The sequence below is a fragment of the Boleophthalmus pectinirostris genome, unplaced genomic scaffold (genome assembly GCF_026225935.1).
Source record: "Boleophthalmus pectinirostris isolate CB_2022bp ecotype Guang Dong unplaced genomic scaffold, ASM2622593v1 HiC_scaffold_4, whole genome shotgun sequence".
In the NCBI taxonomy this organism is placed as follows: domain Eukaryota; kingdom Metazoa; phylum Chordata; class Actinopteri; order Gobiiformes; family Gobiidae; genus Boleophthalmus; species Boleophthalmus pectinirostris.
Window position 1 is genome coordinate 18,862,497 of NW_026571353.1, and position 22,500 is coordinate 18,884,996.

Consider the following 22,500-nt stretch of genomic DNA (forward strand, 5'->3'; position numbering starts at 1 on the left):
GATGTTTGATAAACGGAATGTGTAGGAGACTTGTAAAGGTAAAATTTGTGTATATAATATATAATATATATATATATACACATACACATGGGGCAAAATATTAAAACATAGCTATTAATTAAATAACTTATGGTACATTCCTCTGCTTGGTTGTTTTTTTAAGAAGACCATCTTATGTCATTGAGGCAGCCACTATACTGTCAAGCCTGCATGATGAGTGAGAGGTTACAGCAGGGGTTATCTCAAACATTTCACCATTCAGCATTACAACTGTTGAAATTAAACCATGTAAAAGATGTAGAAATAAAATGCTAAATCTTTCCAGATTTTTGAAAAAAGTTTTAATAAATATTGACAATTTTACTTTAAAACAAACCCCTTTCAACAAATACACAATAACTGAATGCCTGTTGGGGGAAATTTTCTATTCCATTTTCTAACAATACCTACAATCGTGCAGAGCATATAGTATGAAAGATAGTCATTTCAAATGTTTCATACATCAGTTGAACTAAAAAGTAAGCATTTGGGTCAGAGGTTCACAGATATTTATTTTGTTTTATGAGTTTATAAGAAATTAAAATTAAGCATTGGCATGTTTCTAAAAATGTTCTGAAACGTTCAGACAAATGTATCTTGATCCCCATAATTGTGATAGAAGGTGACGAATAACAACAATTGCATAAAGCAGAAAACAGAAATGAATAAATTGGCCCCCATTGTTCACATACTGTTAATGCTTTGCATTAGTTGAGACATAAGTCTGATGAATACATACTTGCACTCTTCTGCCAACACACACACACACACACACACGAGTGTGTTTGGTAGGGACTGATGACAGGGTCCCCCATCTTTTTTTTTTTTTTGAAGCAATCACAGCCTGCAAAGTTCTTGTGTGTGACTAGATTCAGTGTTTGGTGCTTATATCAACTCATCTCATTTCCACAGTGGATAGCTCTTCTTTTGTTACTGCAAGAACAATATACTAAAAGCCATGATGACACAACAGCAGGCCACCCAAGGACTCTTTCGCTCTCCTACAGACAAAAACATAAACAGCTGTAACTAGGTTTGAAATGGTGCAAAAACATTATACACAAAAAGACAAACATTCATACCTATTCTGGCACATTTCCAAAAAATACCTAGGAGTCTGGAAAAGGAAAAGAGAAATTATCTCATTGAATAATATTATTAACCATTTGCAATAACATTAATAATAATAATAATAATAATAATAATAATGAAAAAGTATACCCAGTCTTGTTTTTGTCAAGAAGGCTGGGAGCCAGAGCTCTGATGTAGGCACAGGTACAAATTAGGAGCAGAATCACCGTAAGAAGTGACTGGAAGTTGAAAATGGCAGACTGCAAGAGAAATAAAGACAATAGTAAAAAGAAAATATAATTTTCCCATTTCGTAAATTTCAACAATGAATGTTCAATTGTCAAACAGATAAGATTAAAATCTACTAAATATTGTGAGTTTTTACGTTTTTTTTTGGACTGCAACGAGTATTAGTTTCTGAGCATATTCCAGCCAGCCACTTCTGCTCCTACCATTATACGTGGCAGTGTACACTACGTACAACCATCTTCAAAGTTCTGCATCTGCATTCATAACATGCCTATTCTGTAGTTATAGTAAATTGCTTAAATCATGTTTGGATTAAGGATAATGTGTAACCAATGATCAAGCTAGGCATAATGACTCCAAGGCAATAAAAAGTAAAGGAGGCTAGCGCTAATGCTAACGACGATTTGTTTTTGTCAACAGTTTTTCTAACAAATGCAATCTAGCGTGCAACGGGTTCCGCACAGTATAAAACACGCTAGTATTTTGATTTGTTTGGATGCGTTGAAGCGCAGAGCATGAAACAAGCTTACCATTTTTGTTGCGATTCAGAGCCACATCACACTTCCCTTTGGTGATCTTACGTTGCGTAACCCTGCTACGCATTTGACGTAGTACGCCAGTGTTCTGCTTGATGATTGGTTGGCGGCTCTTGGGGTTAAAGTTGAAACCCCAGCTGCACCAGAGCGCCGTCGATGGAACTGCTTCTGTGAGCAGACTGTACTTACACTTTGAACTACTGTAGTCTTTCGTTTAGTTTGTTCTGTAAGTATATTTAGGCACACGTGAAACTGTTTTATACTAGGCCTATATCATGATCAACGCTAATATTCCAGCATATTCAGATAAAGGTATATTACAGAGGCGTAACTAATTTCATATTCAGTACTTGACCTAACTACATCAACGATGATTAATTACATCTGTTTAAAACCTTGTTTTACAATAGCAAAGCAGTACAACAAGTGAACAGTCGCTTCCTTGACCACAGTTCACGGTTCATACTGTGCTTATTTGTCAGACAGCCTACTGTACTTGATCATCTCAACTACACGTGACATATGCTTGCCATTAACAGCAGATAGACATAGCAAGAATGATCTGAATAAAACGCATGTTAAGTATTATATTATATTACACATACTCAATATAAGCTGTGAATTGAAATGACAAGCCCTGGAAATTTTGTCCAGTAGTCCATTCCTGACAGACAACAGTTTATTTCAATGGGCTGTTCTTCTGTCTTTACCACAGGGTCATCATCCCTGCACAACAGATGTTACAGTAACTAATGAGTAGCTGGGCTTGTTTTATGAGGTTAAAGTTGACCCTTCTAGCTCCCTTTACTCACTCTGCCCCCTCATCCAGCAACAACCCCTCATTCGCCAAGCATCATCATGAAGGTGCACATGGAAAAGCACCACTTTTGTTATAAAGTCTCTTCATACATAAACCTTTTATTTGCACTGGTCATGTGATTCCTCTTAAGAACTGAAGAAAACGAAACGCTTTGTCACATTGTGACTTACGCTCAATGTCTAAAGGGGTTCATTTTCATTTTTGTGAAAATGTTAAACTTTGCCAACTTCTAATTAAACTGTCATTCGCCTCCTTCCCCACCATGTGCCCTGTATTTAAGCTGATGATGTCCACTTCACCTCTCACTTCACGAGAAAGCAAGAATTATTGTGACCTGGACATCCGTAATCAAGTAAAAGTCCCTAGAAACATTTGTGTTGTTATTTAATATATCAGTGCTAGATATGCATTTTCACTATGTACACACACATAACCTTCAAAGTTCTATGTATGCTGTATTTTTACATGCATGCATTTTTAAGGTCTTTTCAAATTAAATATGTAATTTGTTTTCTGGCAGGTCCATCAGACATGAAGAGTGCTGTTCACCAGATTTTCATAACCAATGACTCAAACATCCCGTATGTCCTGCGGGTGGACTGGTCAGGTGACCTTGGTGCTGGCTTTGCACTTGTTTTGACCAATGGTTGTGGAGCCTGGATTGGAGAAGGTGATTCTTCTTTTATTTATTTTTTTAAATAAAATCAATCAAACAAACAAAATAAATACAATTCTGACAATTACTGACAGTTTTCTAGAGATAAAATATTTCTTACACAAAGATTGGCAGCTACAGGTGTACCTAATATTATATTATACAAGGCTGGTCTTTATGGTGTCTTGTCAGTGGTTTTCTGGTTGCCTATATACACAAATGCTTTTCCTATGAGAGACACCTGGAATTTAACAGGTCCTTAGTGTCTTATTGCACTCCATCTGCACAGTTGACAGGCAGCTTGTGGGAGCTTTGTGCAGGCTTCTGGATAGTCACTCTTTGTGTTTGATGTGTTAATTGTGACCCTCTGTGAGCAGCTGTGCCACAGCTGATGACATTCTCTCCAAGGGTCGTGTGAGATGTTCTTTATAAACATGTACACATGTACAAATGCAGTACCACAAAGTAAAAGTACTACATTTCATAATTCAGTGCTCAATATGTAGGCAGGTTCCATTCAGTGGCATGAAAAGGATTTTTAGATAAGGTTAGATAAAGTTAGATTCATTAGGGATTGAGGTAACGTTACAATGTCACCTGCAATAATATTATAAAATTGCTGTAGATACTTCCTCTAAGTGAATAACAATAATAATACAGGACTGGTGCATGTAACAGTGGTCTCTAAATTACATCTTTTTCAGTTTCAGAAGAAGAGGTCACAAAATGTGCCAGTGACACTGGAATGTCCAGAGAAAGATATGTGGAAGAACTGCATCAAGCCTTAATCCGAGATAACAAAGAAAGAGGACTCGAAAAGAAGTATTCATTCCAACTCTCTTCAGATCAGCTAACCTATCAGAAGATGTCAGACAATGTCTTGGTAAGCAATACAACACTACACTTATTAAATGTATGTATAGCAATGATAAACTTTCACTCCAATTTGTGCAAATTATCAGTTGACTTAAACTGTTCAATTAAATACATTCAAATAATGAAAATATATTTAAAAACATAATCAAGGGTTTCACAAAATATAGTTATAAACTGTGATTACTGTATAATGGCATTTTTATCCAGTAAATACTGTAGCCTGAGGAGGCCTTGTTATGAAGATAAGGTTTATACTTTTCTCCATTATATCTCATAAACACCTTCAAGTTATAACAAAAAGCAAGAGCTCCATTATTACGTCACAAATAGAGACCACCAATGAAACTTTCTCTACATTGAATCACTCATGTACGAATGAAGAACTACACCATCTCAATGTGTCAAGTGATACTTTGTTTATAAAGTTGTAAAGTTTCTTAAAGGAGACTTATTATTTAAATAAACTTTTATGAGCTTTTAACCACCATGTTATAATAGCCACAATATAGACAGGGTTAAACATTTCACTTAGGTATTTTTCAACTTTCAAACACACAGATAAAAATAATGCTGCTTGCTACAGTGAAATTTTAACTATGAAGAGGTGAGACTTTTCAGTACTACAGTTCTGAACAGGAACTTTATGGACTGGTTTCAATTATTAAGCCATTTTAGATCTATATTGTTGTTTACAATGGACAAAATGTGAAATAATGATTGTTGTATATATTTTAGTTTATTCCTAATACCCCCAAAAATGTCATATGCTTCATATTGTGAATATACTGAAATAAAGAAGACACCACAGATGACATATTCATATAGCTTGGGTCATGTGTCTTCGGGTGGATCTCGGTGTCCCTTTACTCTTACAGAGGAAGAACCCTGGAGGAACCAGGTCACTAGGGTCCTGGGACTGCAGTGTACTTAGAGCAGGCCAGAGGGGAGAAGCCAAGAGTTGTGGGCACCCAACATATAATTGTAGTGACAGCCAGGGTCTTCTAATAGCAACCATTCCTTGTTTGAATTCACAAACTGAGCCACTGATCATTTGTTAATGTACAAGTTAGCTCAGCATAGTTTTTTGGGTACTTTTTCTTTTTGGATACCAGTTATATATATTATATATACAATTATTATTTTTACATTTTTAATTGCATTAAAATAAGGCCTATTTGTTTCTTTGAGTAACAGAATCACAAGACAACTTAATTGAAGCCAGCTTTTAAACAGCACTTCTGCAGGCTCTGTAAAGTGCTGTGTTTTAATTGAAAATGCCTCTCAGCTTGACTTAGAGCTTTGATCACTGTTAGCAGCCTGTGTGTGGCAAAAGTACAAATCTATAAAGAGAAAAGAAACTTCCAAGACACACCTGTTTCTTTTCTTCTCATTTAGTGTCTCCTTTGGCGTCCTTTGGCGTCCTTTGGTTTTGAGCCAGTCACAGGTTAAATGTGTAACATATTTTCTTGGTGTATAATTTAAGGGTACTGTCTCTAAAAATGAGACATGTTTCCTCTGACAATTGATGAAAGGGAGGTGGCAACTAAACAGGTGGTGATAACATTGTGACAGTAATTTATGAATATGACCCTGGAAGTTGTAATGATGAGAGTAATTTGGCTGTTCTAACCAGTAAAACTGCCGCTCCTCTGGCACTTTATGTGGCCATTAGTGAGACACAATTGCCTCCTTTGAATTTGTTAACATATCAATCTGTCATTGATCAAATATTTTACTAGAATGCATCTGTACATTTGAAAAACTGTCTCTTATCTAGTAGCAAATGCAATTATGTAAATTGAGTTTGAGTTCCTATCACATTCAAGGAAACAAAACAAAAAACAAAAAAAACAAGCTGCTGCTTCGCTCCATGGATATGTACAACTTCAGTGACATATTGTGGAACATATCAGACAAATCAATGCCATCTCCATGGAGACAATTGGGTGGCAGGCCATCCATCAAAAAAGTCACATAGTGCACCTTTAAGTCTGACCCGACGCTGTCTTTTTCCCTAATTCTGTGATTAGAAAATCTAGTGTGCTACACCAGGTGTTCTGATTTATGGCGTTACACTTTCCCATCAGTCATTGCTGTTAGGAAGTGCTGCTAATTGTCTGAACTACTGTTTAACATGATTTATCTTTACCACAGGCATTAGCCCTGTTTTTTTTTTTTTTAAATACTCGCAACTTTCAAATGGACTTTGATTTTGTAAAGACCTTGGTAAGATCAGAATATCTGATCTTTAATAATAATAAACACTGTTGAAGTATTTCACAAATCTGTGCACATTATATACTTTATATGTGTGTGTGTGTGTGTATATACACACACACACACACACACACATGCGCACACACACACACACACACACACACACACACACACACACACACACACACACACACACACACACACACACACACATATATAAACAGATTACAAACCAACCTTTGTTATTACATGATAATGAAACCTTGTGTGTGGTGCCCTGTGTGGCCTATTTGCTCTCTGTTCTTACTGCTCCACACCTACGTTTCCCTTTCTCCATGGGTCTGACCTAAAGCCTGGTATCAGTCACAGCCAAACAAACAAACAGACCACACACAACAGTTTCATGGCTCCATTGGAAATCCTAGTTTTAAAGTAGTACATGGGTTTTACTGCTTTGTCCCTTTTGTCCACTCTAGTCTGTTTATGTTATATCTGTGATGCTGACATATTAATCAACAAGTAAAAAGATTAAAAAGATAAAAAAGTGTAGGTTTGGGGATGCTCTGACCTCCCACATGCTGGCACTGACTCCTGTACTGTTCAGACTGACCTTTCACTCAGCAGCTAAACAGCAGCTTAAGAATATACAACTAAACTCAACAAATGAAAAGAAAACAAGCATTGTTTTTTCTTCAATTTAATTCTACCCCTAAAATAACACAGTCTTAATTCTGAAAGCTTTGTGTAGGCCTGCCATGATAATTACTATATCATTCAATATATGATAGATGGAATAATAATTTTGGAGGGTCATTTATATTTAATGTGGGTACTTTTTCTTTGTAATAGTGGGAATTTTTTGTCATTTCAGGGGGTTGAATAAATGACCTCTATGACTTACAAACTAATTATTAAAGTGTTGTCATTACAATATGTCAGAGGCATTAATTAATTTGTTATTGCAACAGACCTAGCTTTGTCCTGTTCATCTGAAGCAGGTAAAAAGTACTGACTCAGTTGCCCAGAAGACTGCAAGAGACTAATGACAAAGAAGAGATATTAATGTCAAAAAGATGAATGGTTTAACTGGTTACTGTCAGGCCTAGTGATTATAGCTTGGCACTCTTCTGCTGTAAATGTAGAAACTCTGTGTCCAGCCTTCACATTATCTGTTTGAATGTGGCCAATGACTAGTCTGCTGGAAGCACGTGTACATTTGAGAGAGAAGTGGTTCAAAATGTCTACTATTACTATAACCCCCAAGCTCCCAGACTATAGAGACCTGAAAAACTATGAAAAAATGAGCAGAACAAACCAAAATCAACATTATATAATAATTTTTATTACAAAATGTACCCTATAAACAGCAAAAAACAAACAAACAAACCAAAAAAAAAAAAACTGCAAAAATATCCCTGAATTTTAGACTTGCAATATAAAAAATGCATGTGATTCTTGAATTATTCAATGTTCATGTTTATGTTTTAGTCTGTTTATATTTTTGGCACACATAAGCATAAATTACAAATAGAATTTCAATTGCATAGCGGATGAGAGAAATTCCAAATTGATATTTGCAAAATTGTTCAGCCTTAGTAGATTCTTGTATTCAATAAAGCACATGTGGTGCTCTATAGTTGGGAAATGTCCATTCAGCTCATGTGCAGAGACAGGGGACAAACAGCTGTGTGGCCTGTCAGGACACCATCCACTCAGGACAAAAATGACAGGAATTTTATGGCTCTGTTTGAAGATGGAGACTTCATTACTAAAGGTTTATGACCTTTATTATGGCCAAACAGGATTTAGCAGCACTCTTGTCCCAGCACAGGCAGGTGACAAGAGTATAAATGATTGATATTCCCATGGCAACCACGGCAAATATTATGTATATTGTGTATGACTGCATGCAAGGTCATCATCATCATCTCACCAGCTGTCTTTTTATTTTTTTATAATTTTTATTTTTTTTACCAACACAACAGAAAAGAACAAAACGTAGGACATACAGGTATACAATCATGACAAAGACAATAACAATACATTACAATTACATTACACCTACATATACATATATGCACATACTTATACATTCACACATGTGCATGTACATTACATAAATGTATACATGTGTGCATATATACATACACAGACACATATACCTACACACATGTACATATTACAAATACCCACATACACATACATACATACTCATAAACATCTCAACATGTATTAACATACACGTACACACACACGTATATGTGCACATACATTTGTGGCATCCCACCAGCCATCTTTAAAATCGCCAACAGAAGTTTTAATACAGTTTCATCAATATTTTGATTCAGCATTTGCATCTGAGGTTAAAAGTCAGCAAAAATATTGGAGTGTTTTTAGCGTGTATTCAATGTGGACTGTGGCTGACCTGCACTATATGAATCAAATGAGGAATTTTTGATTACACCTGAAACGTACCTGTGATTCAAATGTGTCATCAAAAAGGAACGAGCAGAGGAAACTTGAGTGACTCAGAATGAAAAGTTGTATCCACCCTGGATCTTTCTCAGACAGAGAAACACACTCATCATTCTTAAAGTGTCAGACTTCAGACACATTCTGATGTCATCTTTAACACATCTTCTTTTTGGCAAAAATCTTGAAATAACACTCAAGTGCAAGTGCTTACTCATGTACTACAAGAAGCAGCTTTCTTTGAATGTTCTAAGACAATTAGCTTTTATACCTCACATGAACTAATCCCAATAAAGCTTTTCTTGAAGCATCCACATTCAGTCTGGTTGTCACCCAGAGAACTCCAGAGGACACTTAAGTCACTTAACTAGTTAGATGTGCACAGTTTTAAACATTATTTGCAGAATCTCTTTTCAGCTTGAAACAGTATTTAAATGCACAGTTGTCTTTGCATTCACTCAGATTTTGGAATGTAATCAGTATAATCTTGATTTGATTGGTCTGTGTTAAGCTTTGTTCCTCCTTTCCCTTAGGTAACGTTGGGCTCTGTGGAGCTTCAGGCAGCACCAGACCCTCTGGAGCTAAACCGGGAGATGATTGGCCAATCTCTTAAACACAGCTTAGATCTAGAGGCAACAAACTCTAAGCTTTTGGAGGAGAATTGTAAACTCAAGCATGAACACAACCAAATACTTAAGGAGTAAGCTACTGTTCTGTTTTTAATTTAATTTAATTTCAGATATTCTTTATATGTTGTTTCAAAAAAGTTATTATGTTTTTAAATGTTTGTAATGTTTATATTATGCAAGTTCCACCCAGTTATCAACTGGTTATGTGATCTATGTGAGCTGATGTAATATATTGGTTTTATTAGTCATAATTTTGGGAACACATTATTTGGTGTGTTACTATATTCTTTGTGACTAATTCATATGATATATATGGTACAGAAATTTACAGTTACAATTGTGTGTGTCCAGGCTGAACATTCATGTCAAAAATAAGAATGCTTTGGAGAAGCAAATGTATTCTCGCTTTGTGATGATTCTCAATGACAAAAAGGCCAAGATCAGGGAGCTGCAGGACGCTGTCCGCGAGCAGCAACAGACTAGTGACCAGCCCAAAGCCAAAGTGAGGAGGCAAAGGTCAGCTCCACATTTTTCTGTTCAGCATTTTTGACAGTAAGAACAAGAGGGCTGGGTTTCTTTGCATCCATCTAAGACAAATACTCAAACATTTTACTTTTTACAAACATTGAATACTCTTTCAGGGCTGCATCTGATGATAATGATGATGATGATGATGATGATAACAGCAGCTTGGATACAACCCACTTTCAAGATCCAACTATTGTCATCACAGGTATTCCATTGTTTTTTGTTTTGTTTTGTTTTGTTTTTTTGTTTGCTTTTAATATAAATTTAACCAGTACACATTGCTTTACTTGTGTAATGTGGCTGCACCATTCTGATAATATGAATAGGGGCGTATGATGGAAAAAATAATAATGTTCATACGTTTTGCTTTTTCCTTATGATGTCATAGGTCATCCATTCAGTCAGTAATGAAGCAGATGTTTACGCCTTTGCCCCACTCATGCAGCTTTTACTGTCTAATAAAGTGGACAGTTGAATGTAATAGATTATGTTAGCTGGAAGTTTAAACAAACTAAAAGCACACCAAGCCATTACCTGCATTAGCAGAGTTCTGGGAATTTCTTGACATTGATTCAAAATCCCATGGACAAAAGTGAGCAATGATTGTTTCAACCTGCCCCACAGTGAGGTTGTCTGCATCATGGAGCAGTAGTGTGATGTCACAGGCGCTGATTCAGACCCCCTCTGACATCGCAGTGCAAAGCTTCCATTGTTCTCTCAATGGCTGCATCTGTCTTTGTGCCTAGGAGCACCATTCATTTGGGAAATGGGCTTGGTTATGTTTTTAATTCACACTAACTAGCCTTATGGCACACGTTAGTACCTCCAGGTCTCCTACCTTTAAGATGCATGGAGAATTATTACTCATACTTGCTTGCTTACTAGGTTGTAAGAATGCACATAGCACATTAAAACCAAAGTGATTTGATCCCAAATACTGATGTCACATGTATGTTTAGTTTAGCTTTTTCAACCAACTTTTGTCCACTGTATTGCACCTCTGTAAACAATACCAGTCAGTTTACATAGCAGATGACCAATTTCACTTTGACATACTTGACCCTAGTAAACCCACTTGCTTAAGGCTGTGGTTTCATACTACACGACACTGATAAGATGAGGAATGACGAGTGACAATGTTTGACCTGTCCCATCAAGGTTTGGTACTTTGCCCTAGGGCCCAGAGCTTTGGTGTGTGATAGAGCCTGCAGCAAAGAGACTGAAAATAAATGAGCAAAGTTATCCAAGTGTGACTTAAAGAATAAGAGAGATTTGAAGAGATATGAACACACTTTATATATGTCCAGAAAACAGCATGATTTTAGTGCAGTCAATTATGCTCTCTCTGAGTATCTCCATATCAGCAATGTGTTGACAGATCTTTTTCTCAATCAGACAGTGTGATAATGGTTGTAGCTTAAGGCTGTGTTAAATAACAGATGCCTGGATCAGATCTGGCTGGAATGCCAGATTTATTCTGATAAAGCCTATATGTCGGTGTTGAGAATCAACAAAGGGCATCCACAAAATCATGTACATTATTCTTATTTTGGTGATTTTCAGGTCGAAATCTGGAATGCCATGGCATCCCGGTTGACCAGAGTTTTTCATCTGCAGCAAGTCTTCAAACAGATCTACAGTCTTGAGGTACTGACTTTCTGGCCTGAAGAGTTCACATAATAACCACAAGAAACTATCAGCTAGTCTTGAGCCAAAATCTTTGAGTTAAAATAGTTTCTTCAACCATGCTTCTACCATTAAAACCACACAACCAATTTAACTTACAAGACGCCTGAAAAGAGTTGGTATGGATCTAAATATGTTGACTTTTATGTTATGACTCTCTCATGTCCGGTGGATGTGGTGCGACTACCATTGTATTAGAGGGCATAGCTGTATGTGGAGCAGCAGTATGGAAGCAATTCCATGGGCTTTAATTTTCTCCCTTAAGCCCCTTAGATTTGGACCAGGATATAACAACTATTGTGAATGGCACAGTCATCACCACCCTCTTAACCACCCTCTTAACCACCTTCTTAAACTCTTTATGAAATGTCACTGGATCTTTTATTTAGTAATTTAAAGTAGCATTTATGTTATTTACCTTTTTCAATCATGAAGACAGATGATGAATAGGGCTTTATACATGTACTTCACATTGACTACCAAGTCTAGGTCCTGAGGTCATCCCAGTGTGTCTCCACTCACTGCAAGAGTCAAAACGCAATAGACTGACAGGTTTGAACCTCCACAGCTCCTCTGACTCTTGGACCTTACTGTGTCTTTCGTGTTATCTAGATGTCAGTGGATGACTGCGGGTGGCTGCCAGGATAATCCTACAACACACGCTTTACACCTTTAATAATCCCTATCGGAATGTCTCACTTTCACAGACAAGAAATTGCATCAAAGAGTTGGTTTAAATTTTATGTTAAGATAAGTTTTTTATTTGTCATTAGACATGCAACAATAGAACTACATAGATCCAATTAATTGTCAGCAACTATAAACTAATTTCAAAATGTCCTTATGTAAAGTCAAAATTATATTCACTGTAAGATACTTGGTTGATACGCCTTTTCAGTACTGACTTTCTATTAAAGATGCATTATGTAACTTTTTGAGTCACCTGCTTGCGTCCAAGGAGGCGTTATTGCTATTGTGTGAAATGTTTCACAGTATGGCATTAAAGTTATCTAACAGACATGTACAGTAGTTTGATAAGATCTATGGAGAGTTAACCCTGCCTACAGTAAAAATATATCTTTTTCAAGGTATTAAAACTAAAATTAGCTTTATACCATACTGAGGAATATTCCTGGTGGACCTTCCACCACAATATTTACATAGTGCACTTTTAGGGCTATATATCATCATGTCTGCTTGGGATCCGGGTAGGCCCTCAGCACAGAATCTTAAAGGGTTAAATATGAAGGATCTGTTTCTCATCATCATTTACTTACTGAGTGCACCTGTAGGATCCACACCACCATTCATTCACTCACTGGGCTTTGACTGTTTTCACCTCCAGAGCGCCATCAAACAGGGCTGTCTTTGTGCATGTTAAGTTAGAACTTCTTAAGTTCTCCTTATATTAAATCTGAAATAAACACTTTTCTTCTCCAAATATTGCCTATGGATGGTAATATATGCAAGCTTTCTCACTGTATAATTTATAAAATGACTGATTTTATAAATTAATGCACACACACGCGCACGCACACACACACACACACAGGCTCCTGGCTTTATTAGCTTAGTTCTGTCATGTTGCATTACCTGTTCCTTCTTTAGATCCCAGTGGGAATACTACTGGTTTTCATTAGTGAAACGTGAAACCGACTTTAACAAGCTGATTAAATATACTGTGTTATATAGGTTTGTTCTCACCACCTCTGTAGGTAGCAACTGAAAAAAAAAAATATATATATATATATTTTTTTTACAGCAAAATAAATAAATAAAATAAATAAATAAATTCTAATAATCTTCACCCAGCATGTTTAGATCCATACTAATTCAGATTTAGAACAATTGATATAGAGACAGTTGTTACTTCAACTTCAGTCTATGTTATACAAAGGTCACCATGTTTCACCAGAGGCAACACTTCAGATTGTCATTAAAATACTCTTTTTAGCACTGCACATAATAAAAGGTTTCTCACCGTGATTCTAGTGGAAACAGATTTCAGTTATAAAATTAAACAAAAAAAAATTAAGAGCTTGATTTTTTTAATCACGAAGTAGCATTTTTAACATTGTACTGCATATATTCCACCCAAGTATTTTAACTGACTAACACTTTTTATTGCGCATTCCCTCCCAAAAAACTCAAATTAATCTTTGTCAAAAACCAATGAAACCAAAGTGATTCACTTGAGTTGAATCCCTTGCTGCTGTAAATGCATGAGATCTTTATGTGTGCCAAAACCAAGTCACCAAATCATATATTGGCACTTTGTTCTTGTCTGCAGAGCTAACCTCCTCATAACACACCCATCTACTGTGGTCTCTGTGCAGTCAGGGTCTTTGCTTTACCAATGATTCTTCATTCTGGGACACACATGCTGTAGATCATATGTCATACCATGTAACAATGATGACACATGCCCTTGTTTGGTCATAAATACTGTTCGTCAGTCTTTTGAGGTTAAGTCAATATGAGGATCTGGGGATACATTAAATATTTCCCACCAGATGCATCCTCTTAACTTTAATTTGCAAAGTGTAGTGACGTAGAAATGGGCTGTCCCTGGTTACCGAACTATTTCAGTTCTTACAAGAATCTCTTGACTTGTTTGCTTTCTCAGTATTTTTTCACACGTCTGACCATGGATTAACACTAATAAAAGAAGTCATTTAAAATAAAAGTTAATTATTACATACAAAAGTCATACAAACCATGCTGCCATGCTCAGCCCGCAGCTGCATGGATGCTGTAACAGATGTAGACATTTTTTATATCATATTTTATAGTATGTTTTATGGCGTGAAAGCACAGGACCATAGAAAGGTCATATAAATTTTCAGATATTTATTTTAACTATTGAGTTCTTATTCTTGTGTTCTTGAATAATAATATGCAATAATGTATATTTGAAAATATTGTACGGTATGAAAGAAATTGTAACAACTTTTTTCTATATTTTTCAGAACAAATGCCATGATGAGGAACATGGAGCATGGGAAGGTGGATTCAGTGCTCAGAATTACTGAGTGAACCTCACAAGATCTTCTGCTCTGCTGCCATAAGAATGATCTTGAATGATATCACGAGCTCAAAGACATCGTGGTGACTTAAGCAGCTTTCTGGTAACTAATATCCATGAAGCAAAGCATCCAAAAATCAAGTATAAAACACAAGATTCAGGCAAATGTTTTAATAACTTGACAGTTTTAACGTTTCAGAAACAGATTTTAAATAAAATTATAGGTCTTGTGCTCATTAGTCACCACCTAGCTGATTATGTCCGAGTAAGCTTTCAGACTTTTACATTTTTTTCAGAATGTGTATGGGAAAAATGAATTAGAAATTTACTTCCAGAACGAGGTGCCAAGTGGTCACTGTTGAGCTCCACTGCTTGAACTGTGGTGTGTTGTATTGCTTACAGTCCCATTAACCTGCTCTCCTAGTTTTCCTGTTTTCTGTTTAATTAATCCAGTTTGACTTTATGTTGTATGGAAGTAAGACAGCATGCAGGCGTGACCAACTGGGAGGGATCTTGGTTCATTGACGCACTTAATTTTTTATGTAAAATGCACAATGAAGGAACTGACAATTTCTCATACAGCCACCAATACATTTTTATGGCAGCTCTAATTTAATTTATGTGCTAGAGAATAAAAAGAAAATCTTGTTTGTGAAAACATAACTGATTACTTCATATAAAAGCAGTTTCTCACCACATATTGACTGTCCTTTTACTGGAAGAACATAATTGTATGGGGTTGTCTGCTGTGCTTACCTCTCATGGCCTCTGTGCTAAAGCTGAAAGATCACCATCAGTGGTCTGGCCCTCCACTGTTGGCTCCAGAGGATCAAGGTACTTCTCTGTCCAGAGGCAACTTCATTTGAACACATTTTATGCTTTAAATGGGGGATATGTTTGCTGAATAAATTCACAAACTTATTCAGTGAATGCTGGGAAAGTACTGCAGAGTGTAACAGATATGTCACATTGCATGTAACTTTTTTGTTGGGGGTTTGCAACCTGCTTGTCTCCATGTAGATGTTGGTGCTATGAACCGGAATGTTCCACACTCATATTGCATTTAAAATGCCATCTTGTTTTTATTCAGTTGAAAGTTCAGGTAAAAAAACAACAACACACACAAAAAAAACACAAAAAAAAAAACATGCATTCTTTTGGTGTGTGAGCTCGCCTCTCCACAGCTATGACCCGTAACTTGGCCTGCCTGTCACCATGGATATAATGCCATACTATGGAGTCTAGCAGGTGGAAGGCTCTCCACCAGAAAATGTAGAGTACCTTTAAGCATTTATTGTTGGTATACTGATATTTATCTTTGCTTTTGATTCACCATACCTGCTATACTGCCTTTATTTGCATATTTATTTGTTTGTAGAATACAATGTTCATTGTTTTCTTTTTCAGCTGGTTTCTTATATAACTCAAAGGACTGAGCTGAGTTGCAGAAATTGTTCTAGGTTTTATGCTATGTCTGTGATGGCATGGTACCGGACGCAGGACACCTTTATTGGTCATGTGATATGTGGTGTCTTGTGGGGCCCACACAGCTCCTTTCCAGGATCAAACACGGCTAACTGACTGCATGAGTCAGTGATTTAAAGGCACTGAAAAGCCCCTGGAGGTCGTCATTATACATACAGTAGGGAGGTTTTACATAGCAGTTTGTAACCTGCATCTTTTTACTTTTAGGTGACTCACTTAAGACATGGGAGCCGTAAAGAGGACAGAACTTCCTGTAACTTTAAACTAATGCTCAATAATATAGTTGTCTTGAGTAGTAAAAATATCAATGGGATTCTTTTGCCTCTTTTTTGAGCACTATAATTAAAGGTGCACTATTTGCATTAACTTTGTCTGGTGAAGGCTCTGCCACCTGCTTCCGCAGTATGACATTTAACATATCTATCTCCATGGATACTTTTTTGTACAGAGTTTGCATGTTTCTCTTCTGTCTAGGAGGGTTTTCTCTGGTCACTCGAGTTTTACCGGTCAACCCAAGATATGCACAATCGGTCAAATCCTCCAGGTAGTTCTGACCAAACTAAGCAAGACAGGAATGGAGATGGGCCCTTGAGTGTTGCACTGTGGTGCTCACTGCCTGAGGAGAAGTCCCAGCGGCATTAAAGTATGGGTCAAATACAGTGGACAAATTTCCCTACAGGGACAATAAACCTTAGCTGAGAATTGTACCTACACTGCCAGGCTGTTACAAGTCAGATCTAAGGAGAGGTGACCCTGCTCACAGGGAGAATGGAGATGTTTCAAGATATTCAATTAAAGAAATGCTATGGACAAGTTTGATGCAATCCTATGGAAAATTCCAGGCAAAGCAATGATATCTCCAGACATGTAGAAGGTGTACCTGCCACAGGAAAAGGTATATAGTGCACTTTTGAATGAAAATAGTTACTGTGTTGTTGGGGTTGAAACATTTTTCTTTCTATTCTCTATTGATTCCCTATTGATAATTTTGAGCCATAGTGATTGCACTAATGCCCACTGATGGCCGTCAGTCAAACTTTATTTATACAAAAATGTAACACAAAGTGCTTTACAGTGATTACAAACAATCCCACATTTCCTTCCACCCACCCACCCAGCCCCCACAGCTGTCCGACCCCACACAACCAAACAACCCAGACAGACGCAGACATGCACACACGCACACGCGCGCGCGCGCACACACACACACACACACACACACACACATGAACACACACACCCCCACACACTCAGACACACACATACTAACATGCTAAAATACATAAAACTACGCATTATAAAATGTGAGGCTGATTACAATGCACGCAGGTAGGAAAAGACATATGACTTTTACAAGAGCCCGGGGAGGTTCAGAAGTGCCCCTCTGTGTCAGAAGCTGCTCATCAATGCTTTAGGTGTCAGCTGGAATGAGTGGTCTGAGAGTACAGCCCGTGATTTTGGAACAATTAGTCTAGTCCAGTGCAAGTCTGCGACTCCTGACCCTTGGTCAGAATGAAAAGTGACCTACAAGTCAGGTGTCATTCATTCACTATGTCTCAAGAGCAGCTTTCAGGGGCTATTGTGCAGCCGTTTCAATTACAGAAATGAAACACTTACAAACCATTTAACATTATATTAAGTTATCTGCAAGCATCACATTCCTTATTGCTATACTCAATGCTAAGTAACTTGTATGGTTGGAATACTACAGTGTGTTGATATGCGGAACTCAAAGAAGTTTCATTAACATTATCAAGAAGTGTCATTATTTGTGATTGCCCGGTCCTCGCTATGTGACCCCACACTGCATATGCCACCCATTTCCAGATAGGTTACACAGACCCTATCCCCTCACCCGCAGCACTGGCAAAGCCTTAGAGCGAACCTGAGTCACTTTCAGTCAGATCATGGTTGCACCACCCACTTTCCACTGACCACTTGTAGACATTACACGTCTTCTCTTGAGGGCATTCAACTGACACATCATAATCCATAAATAAAGTGTTTTGATCGCACCACACAAAATAACCTACTCGTAACTTTGAAAATACTTTGCCCAATGCAACATGTAATTAACCTATAATAAAGTCTTACACACATTTTTCAGTAAATGACACCAAGTATTTAATTTCACATTTGGCCACTTTCTCTGATTAACCACTGTACCATTCTAATTCATTTGGCCACACTGATTGGCTCAGAGTGAACCCCAGCAGCTGATTAGTTTGCTCCCTCCCCCAGGTGTCCCCTTCACTTTTTGATGGGCGCGCTGCCCCTCCTCTAACCCTGACGAAATAACAGGGTGCCTTTGGACACAATCGAACTTGTTGCTTTCCAGCACTTTATCCCCTCTGTGCTCCGCGCAGTACATCCAACCAGGAGCGTGTCGCACTGGACTATCACATAGAGGGAAAGTGCGCTTCAGGAGGTGCGCTGGTGTTTTGGATTGGGCATTTGGACCTTTTTTACGCACTCATGTTTTGCACTGGGATTTACTGGATATAATCATAGGTCTTGTTTTATTTTATGGAATAAAACACCATTCGAGGTGAGGTTACTTTTTTAAATCAAATTATAATTTAACTGATCTCCGGTAAAGTTACAAGACTGTGTCTGTTATATTAAAATGCTGTTTATGCATTGCAATACAGTAGACCTACGTTGAGAAACAACGTGGAAATGTGATTTATAAGTAAATGTAAATGTTGACGTTGTTAGAGTAGCCTATAGTGTAAGATTTGGGAAGCCTGTGATGCCGCGCTGTCCTCAGATAACCTACAGTGTTGGAGCAGAGCGGTCCTCCATACATTGCCAAATGGGACTCCCACTTCTCAATTCTCTGCTACTCTAGGGCTCCTAATATTTATTTAAAAATGCATTTATTTATAATAGCAACTCTCTAATATGGGCTACTGTTAATTGTAAACTCGTTAGTGTCGACAGGTTGGTTGTCAGCATCCCTCATGACTTTTTCCCTTGCGTAATTTTCAACACTTCGCATCACCGCTTAATTTTAGCCAAAGCATATTTTAAAGAGCTTTAAAGGATATCTGATGGCTAATTTGATAGGTCCCATTTTGTGTGCGAATGGGCGTTTGCAAAATCCACCATATTTTCGATTTGCCCAATAATTCTTTCTACGGAATAATTCTTCTTTCTACCTTATTTGCCATTTTCAAACACTTGGGTTTTAGGCGCACGTAAGGGCAAAGATGTACTGTACTGCGTGCCACCCATACTCCCATAAAAGTGCACCTGGATATATGCATTTGAGTCTGCATTGCCTCATTAGAAATAATAAAGTGGTAATAATATGTGTTAATAATAATACATTATTTCTCAAGTATTGTTATAATTGACATAACAGTAACTTTGTTTTATCTGAAAATGATTAATTCATCATACCACTGAATGAAGTAATCATTTGTCTATATATTTTGACAAAGCAATTTATTTTATTTTTATTTTGACAGATGTTAAATATAAAGCATATCCTGTGGTTATATTGCCTCTGTGAAGCTGCCTTCGCCACAGGTAAGTCTCACACAACTACAAAGTTTCCTCTTGCAAGTTTTAAGAATGTCTTTGTAAAAGTGATTCCTTTCACTTTTGTTTTACACCTATCCCTCTTAGGGTTACTAGTGCCTCAGTGGCTCTGAGGCTATGGTTGACACCTTTCAATTAAACAGTGCTTGCACTCTGTACAGCTGCTCTAGACCAGATAAGGCCCTCCCTTACAGCTCTTATACACCCCCTGGGCACTGTCCCCCTGCAGCATCCCCGCATTCCCCACATTGTTCTTGATTCCATCCCCTTCCCAAACCAAAACATAAAATAATAATAACAGGACCAGGAACAGGATATATCTGTATTTCTTGAACTCTTTTTGGTGTTTTGGATCCTTATGCTATTTCAGTGATTGATACAGTGATTTATCTGCCTTCTTCAGTTCTTCTGTCTCTTCATAGCACAGTTTTAGCATAAGGTGAAGTAACCAGGATGCAGAAATGATCTTGACCTTTCTGTAAACATGTTGTGCATCTGCAGAGTTAATGTTCCCACACCCAACATTTTCAGGATGAGGTTTGACTTTCCATCAGCGTTCAGGACATGATGCATGTTTTTTTATTAGTCTGGGTGTAGTTTACACACCCTGTCAATGCAAATGAACTAGACAGTCTTATTACTTCTCTACTTAAATAAACACAAAACAAACAGAGCTAATATAATTGTGTGAATGTTATGTTTAAAATGTTCCCCTTTTTTCTTTTGTATATGTTACAGATATCAATGCTCTATCCATTATCAGGCCGGTAGAAGGCCTGCTGTCGGGAAAGGTAACACTTCCCTGCTTCTTTTCAACAATCCCAACCTCAGCCCCAATCATCAGTCCAAATGGAGCCATCCTTTATAACAGAGATTATCTGCGTATCAAATGGACCAGAATAGATTCAAATTCTGAAACCACTGTGCTGGTGGCACAAAATGGGGTTATCATGATTGGCTCCAGCTATCGCAACCGGGTGTCAGTGCCCAGTCACCCTGAGGATGTGGGTGATGCTTCTTTAACAATGGTGAAGCTACGGGCCAGCGATGCTGGCACATATCGTTGTGAGGTCATGTACGGCATCGAGGACACGCAGGACACTGTGAGCCTGGATGTCAGCGGTGAGAGTTTCTAACCTTCTTAGTGCTTCATACTGTCTACACGTGGGAGGCTGCAGCTTGTTGAATAATACTGAAATACAATACAAATGTTAATAGGAAAGTAGACATGAACACAAGATGCCCCTTCATTACCCAGTAGTTACACACAATAACCCCACAAGATATGCCCATCAAGCATTCTATTATCATTGTAGTGTATTATCATCAGTATGTCACTTTGTAAAGAACCACTGGTGGCCTTTGCTTGTGCAGTCTCATCTTAAAATCAATCACTGTTTTTTAATATAACAATGCTGCCTCAAGTTAAGTCTCTTTGGGGTTATTTCAATTCTCTACCTAGTGTAATTGCTATATAAGATAGAAGCTGCTTTCACATGGAAGTGTCCTGGGAGACGTATGTCATGTATTGGGATGTAGAAAACATAAGCAGGGTGGAGGACACTGAGATACTTTTGGTTTACACTGGTTACCACTGCACAATGTCTTTCCAAATATCTGCAAAGTTAATTAGGTCTATCAATCATTGGTTTTACGTCAATTTAGCATCCACAAATATGGGGATTTCAGTGGAATGGCATCAGCTGCGCTTATCTTATTCGTTTGTGGTGAGAGTTGAGTATTTCACTTATCCTTTTGTTTATTGCAAAGTTTGCAAACAGGCTGAGAGTGACAATTATTTCAGACATGATGTGTGCTTTATGGGACATTTATTATAATTTACAACACTGAAAAGACGATAATTATTTCCAGACTTTTAGAACACAGATCCTTTTATTTTTTTATATTAAAATTGTATTTATTTATATTTTGCCAGGTGTTGTCTTTCATTACCGCGCAAGCACAAGCAGGTACACACTAGACTACCAGAAAGCCATTCAAGCCTGTGAGGACATTGGGGCCACCATCGCCACATATGATCAGCTAAAGGCAGCCTATGAAGATGGCTTTGATCAGTGTGATGCTGGCTGGATTGCCGACCAGACAGTAAGGTTTGTCAGTTAGATATTTCAAAATTTACATCATAACTATGTTGACACACAAAATCCAATGATTGAATTACATTTTTTTTTTAAAATCTAGATATCCAATTACACGGCCAAGAAATGGTTGCTATGGAAACCTCAAAACTAAACCTGGCATAAGGACATATGGTATACGTAAGCCATCGGACACATATGATGTCTACTGTTATGTCGACAAACTTGATGGTAAGTCCATCAGAAACCATTATACTCCCAAATACAAAAAGTAATGTTCAATTGATGTTTTATCTATTCTTCACAAAACAAGGACTATTTCAGTGTGAACCCAGAGCAAAAAACATGGCATTTGTATAGTGTTTAAGAGATATCTTCATTGTCAGCCAGAGAGCATCACCCCTCCCTCTAGTCACTAGAGATGCTTCTCAAGTGCTTTGAATTGGGTTTAAAAATCCATAACTAATTTACAGTGTTTATTTTGTTACTTTATATTGTATTTATACTGTTCTTACCCTGTGTAAGAATAATGCCCCAAACCCAGAATAGAAGAGTCCACAGCTGTTG

At 37.4% G+C, this 22,500-nt stretch overlaps 3 protein-coding genes across 6 annotated transcripts in view; 2 read left to right on the plus strand and 1 right to left on the minus strand.

Moving 5' to 3' along the window:
* Window positions 1-318: 318 nt before the first annotated feature.
* tmem167a (transmembrane protein 167A) lies at window positions 319-1,981 on the minus strand. Its single transcript, XM_020920953.2, has 4 exons — window positions 1,890-1,981; window positions 1,261-1,370; window positions 1,122-1,156; window positions 319-1,040 (listed from the first exon to the last, which is right to left on the minus strand). The coding sequence occupies exons 1-4, from the start codon at window positions 1,890-1,892 to the stop codon at window positions 970-972; spliced, it is 219 nt and encodes a 72-aa protein (XP_020776612.1). The 5' UTR covers window positions 1,893-1,981; the 3' UTR covers window positions 319-969.
* Window positions 1,982-2,007: 26 nt separating this feature from the next.
* On the plus strand, window positions 2,008-15,499 carry LOC110156687 (DNA repair protein XRCC4-like). Of its 4 annotated transcripts, XM_055161681.1 has the most exons (9): window positions 2,069-2,121; window positions 2,996-3,067; window positions 3,236-3,385; window positions 4,075-4,253; window positions 9,469-9,635; window positions 9,916-10,080; window positions 10,206-10,297; window positions 11,656-11,739; window positions 14,748-15,499. In XM_055161681.1, the coding sequence occupies exons 3-8, from the start codon at window positions 3,247-3,249 to the stop codon at window positions 11,736-11,738; spliced, it is 825 nt and encodes a 274-aa protein (XP_055017656.1). In that variant the 5' UTR covers window positions 2,069-2,121; window positions 2,996-3,067; window positions 3,236-3,246; the 3' UTR covers window position 11,739; window positions 14,748-15,499. The 4 variants fall into 4 exon arrangements, with proteins under 4 accessions (XP_020776553.1, XP_055017657.1, XP_055017656.1 ...); XM_020920894.2 differs by lacking the exon at window positions 2,996-3,067 and having other exon boundaries at window positions 2,008-2,121; XM_055161682.1 differs by lacking the exons at window positions 2,069-2,121; window positions 2,996-3,067 and adding an exon at window positions 2,036-2,065.
* Window positions 15,500-19,761: 4,262 nt separating this feature from the next.
* The window catches only part of LOC110156762 (versican core protein), a 38,535-nt gene continuing 35,796 nt past the window's right edge, over window positions 19,762-22,500 (plus strand). Inside the window, exons 1-4 of the mRNA XM_020920980.2 lie at window positions 19,762-19,822; window positions 20,573-20,956; window positions 21,771-21,945; window positions 22,037-22,164. Coding sequence (XP_020776639.2) covers window positions 19,762-19,822; window positions 20,573-20,956; window positions 21,771-21,945; window positions 22,037-22,164 — 748 coding nt within the window. The remainder of the gene's footprint in view (window positions 19,823-20,572; window positions 20,957-21,770; window positions 21,946-22,036; window positions 22,165-22,500) is intronic.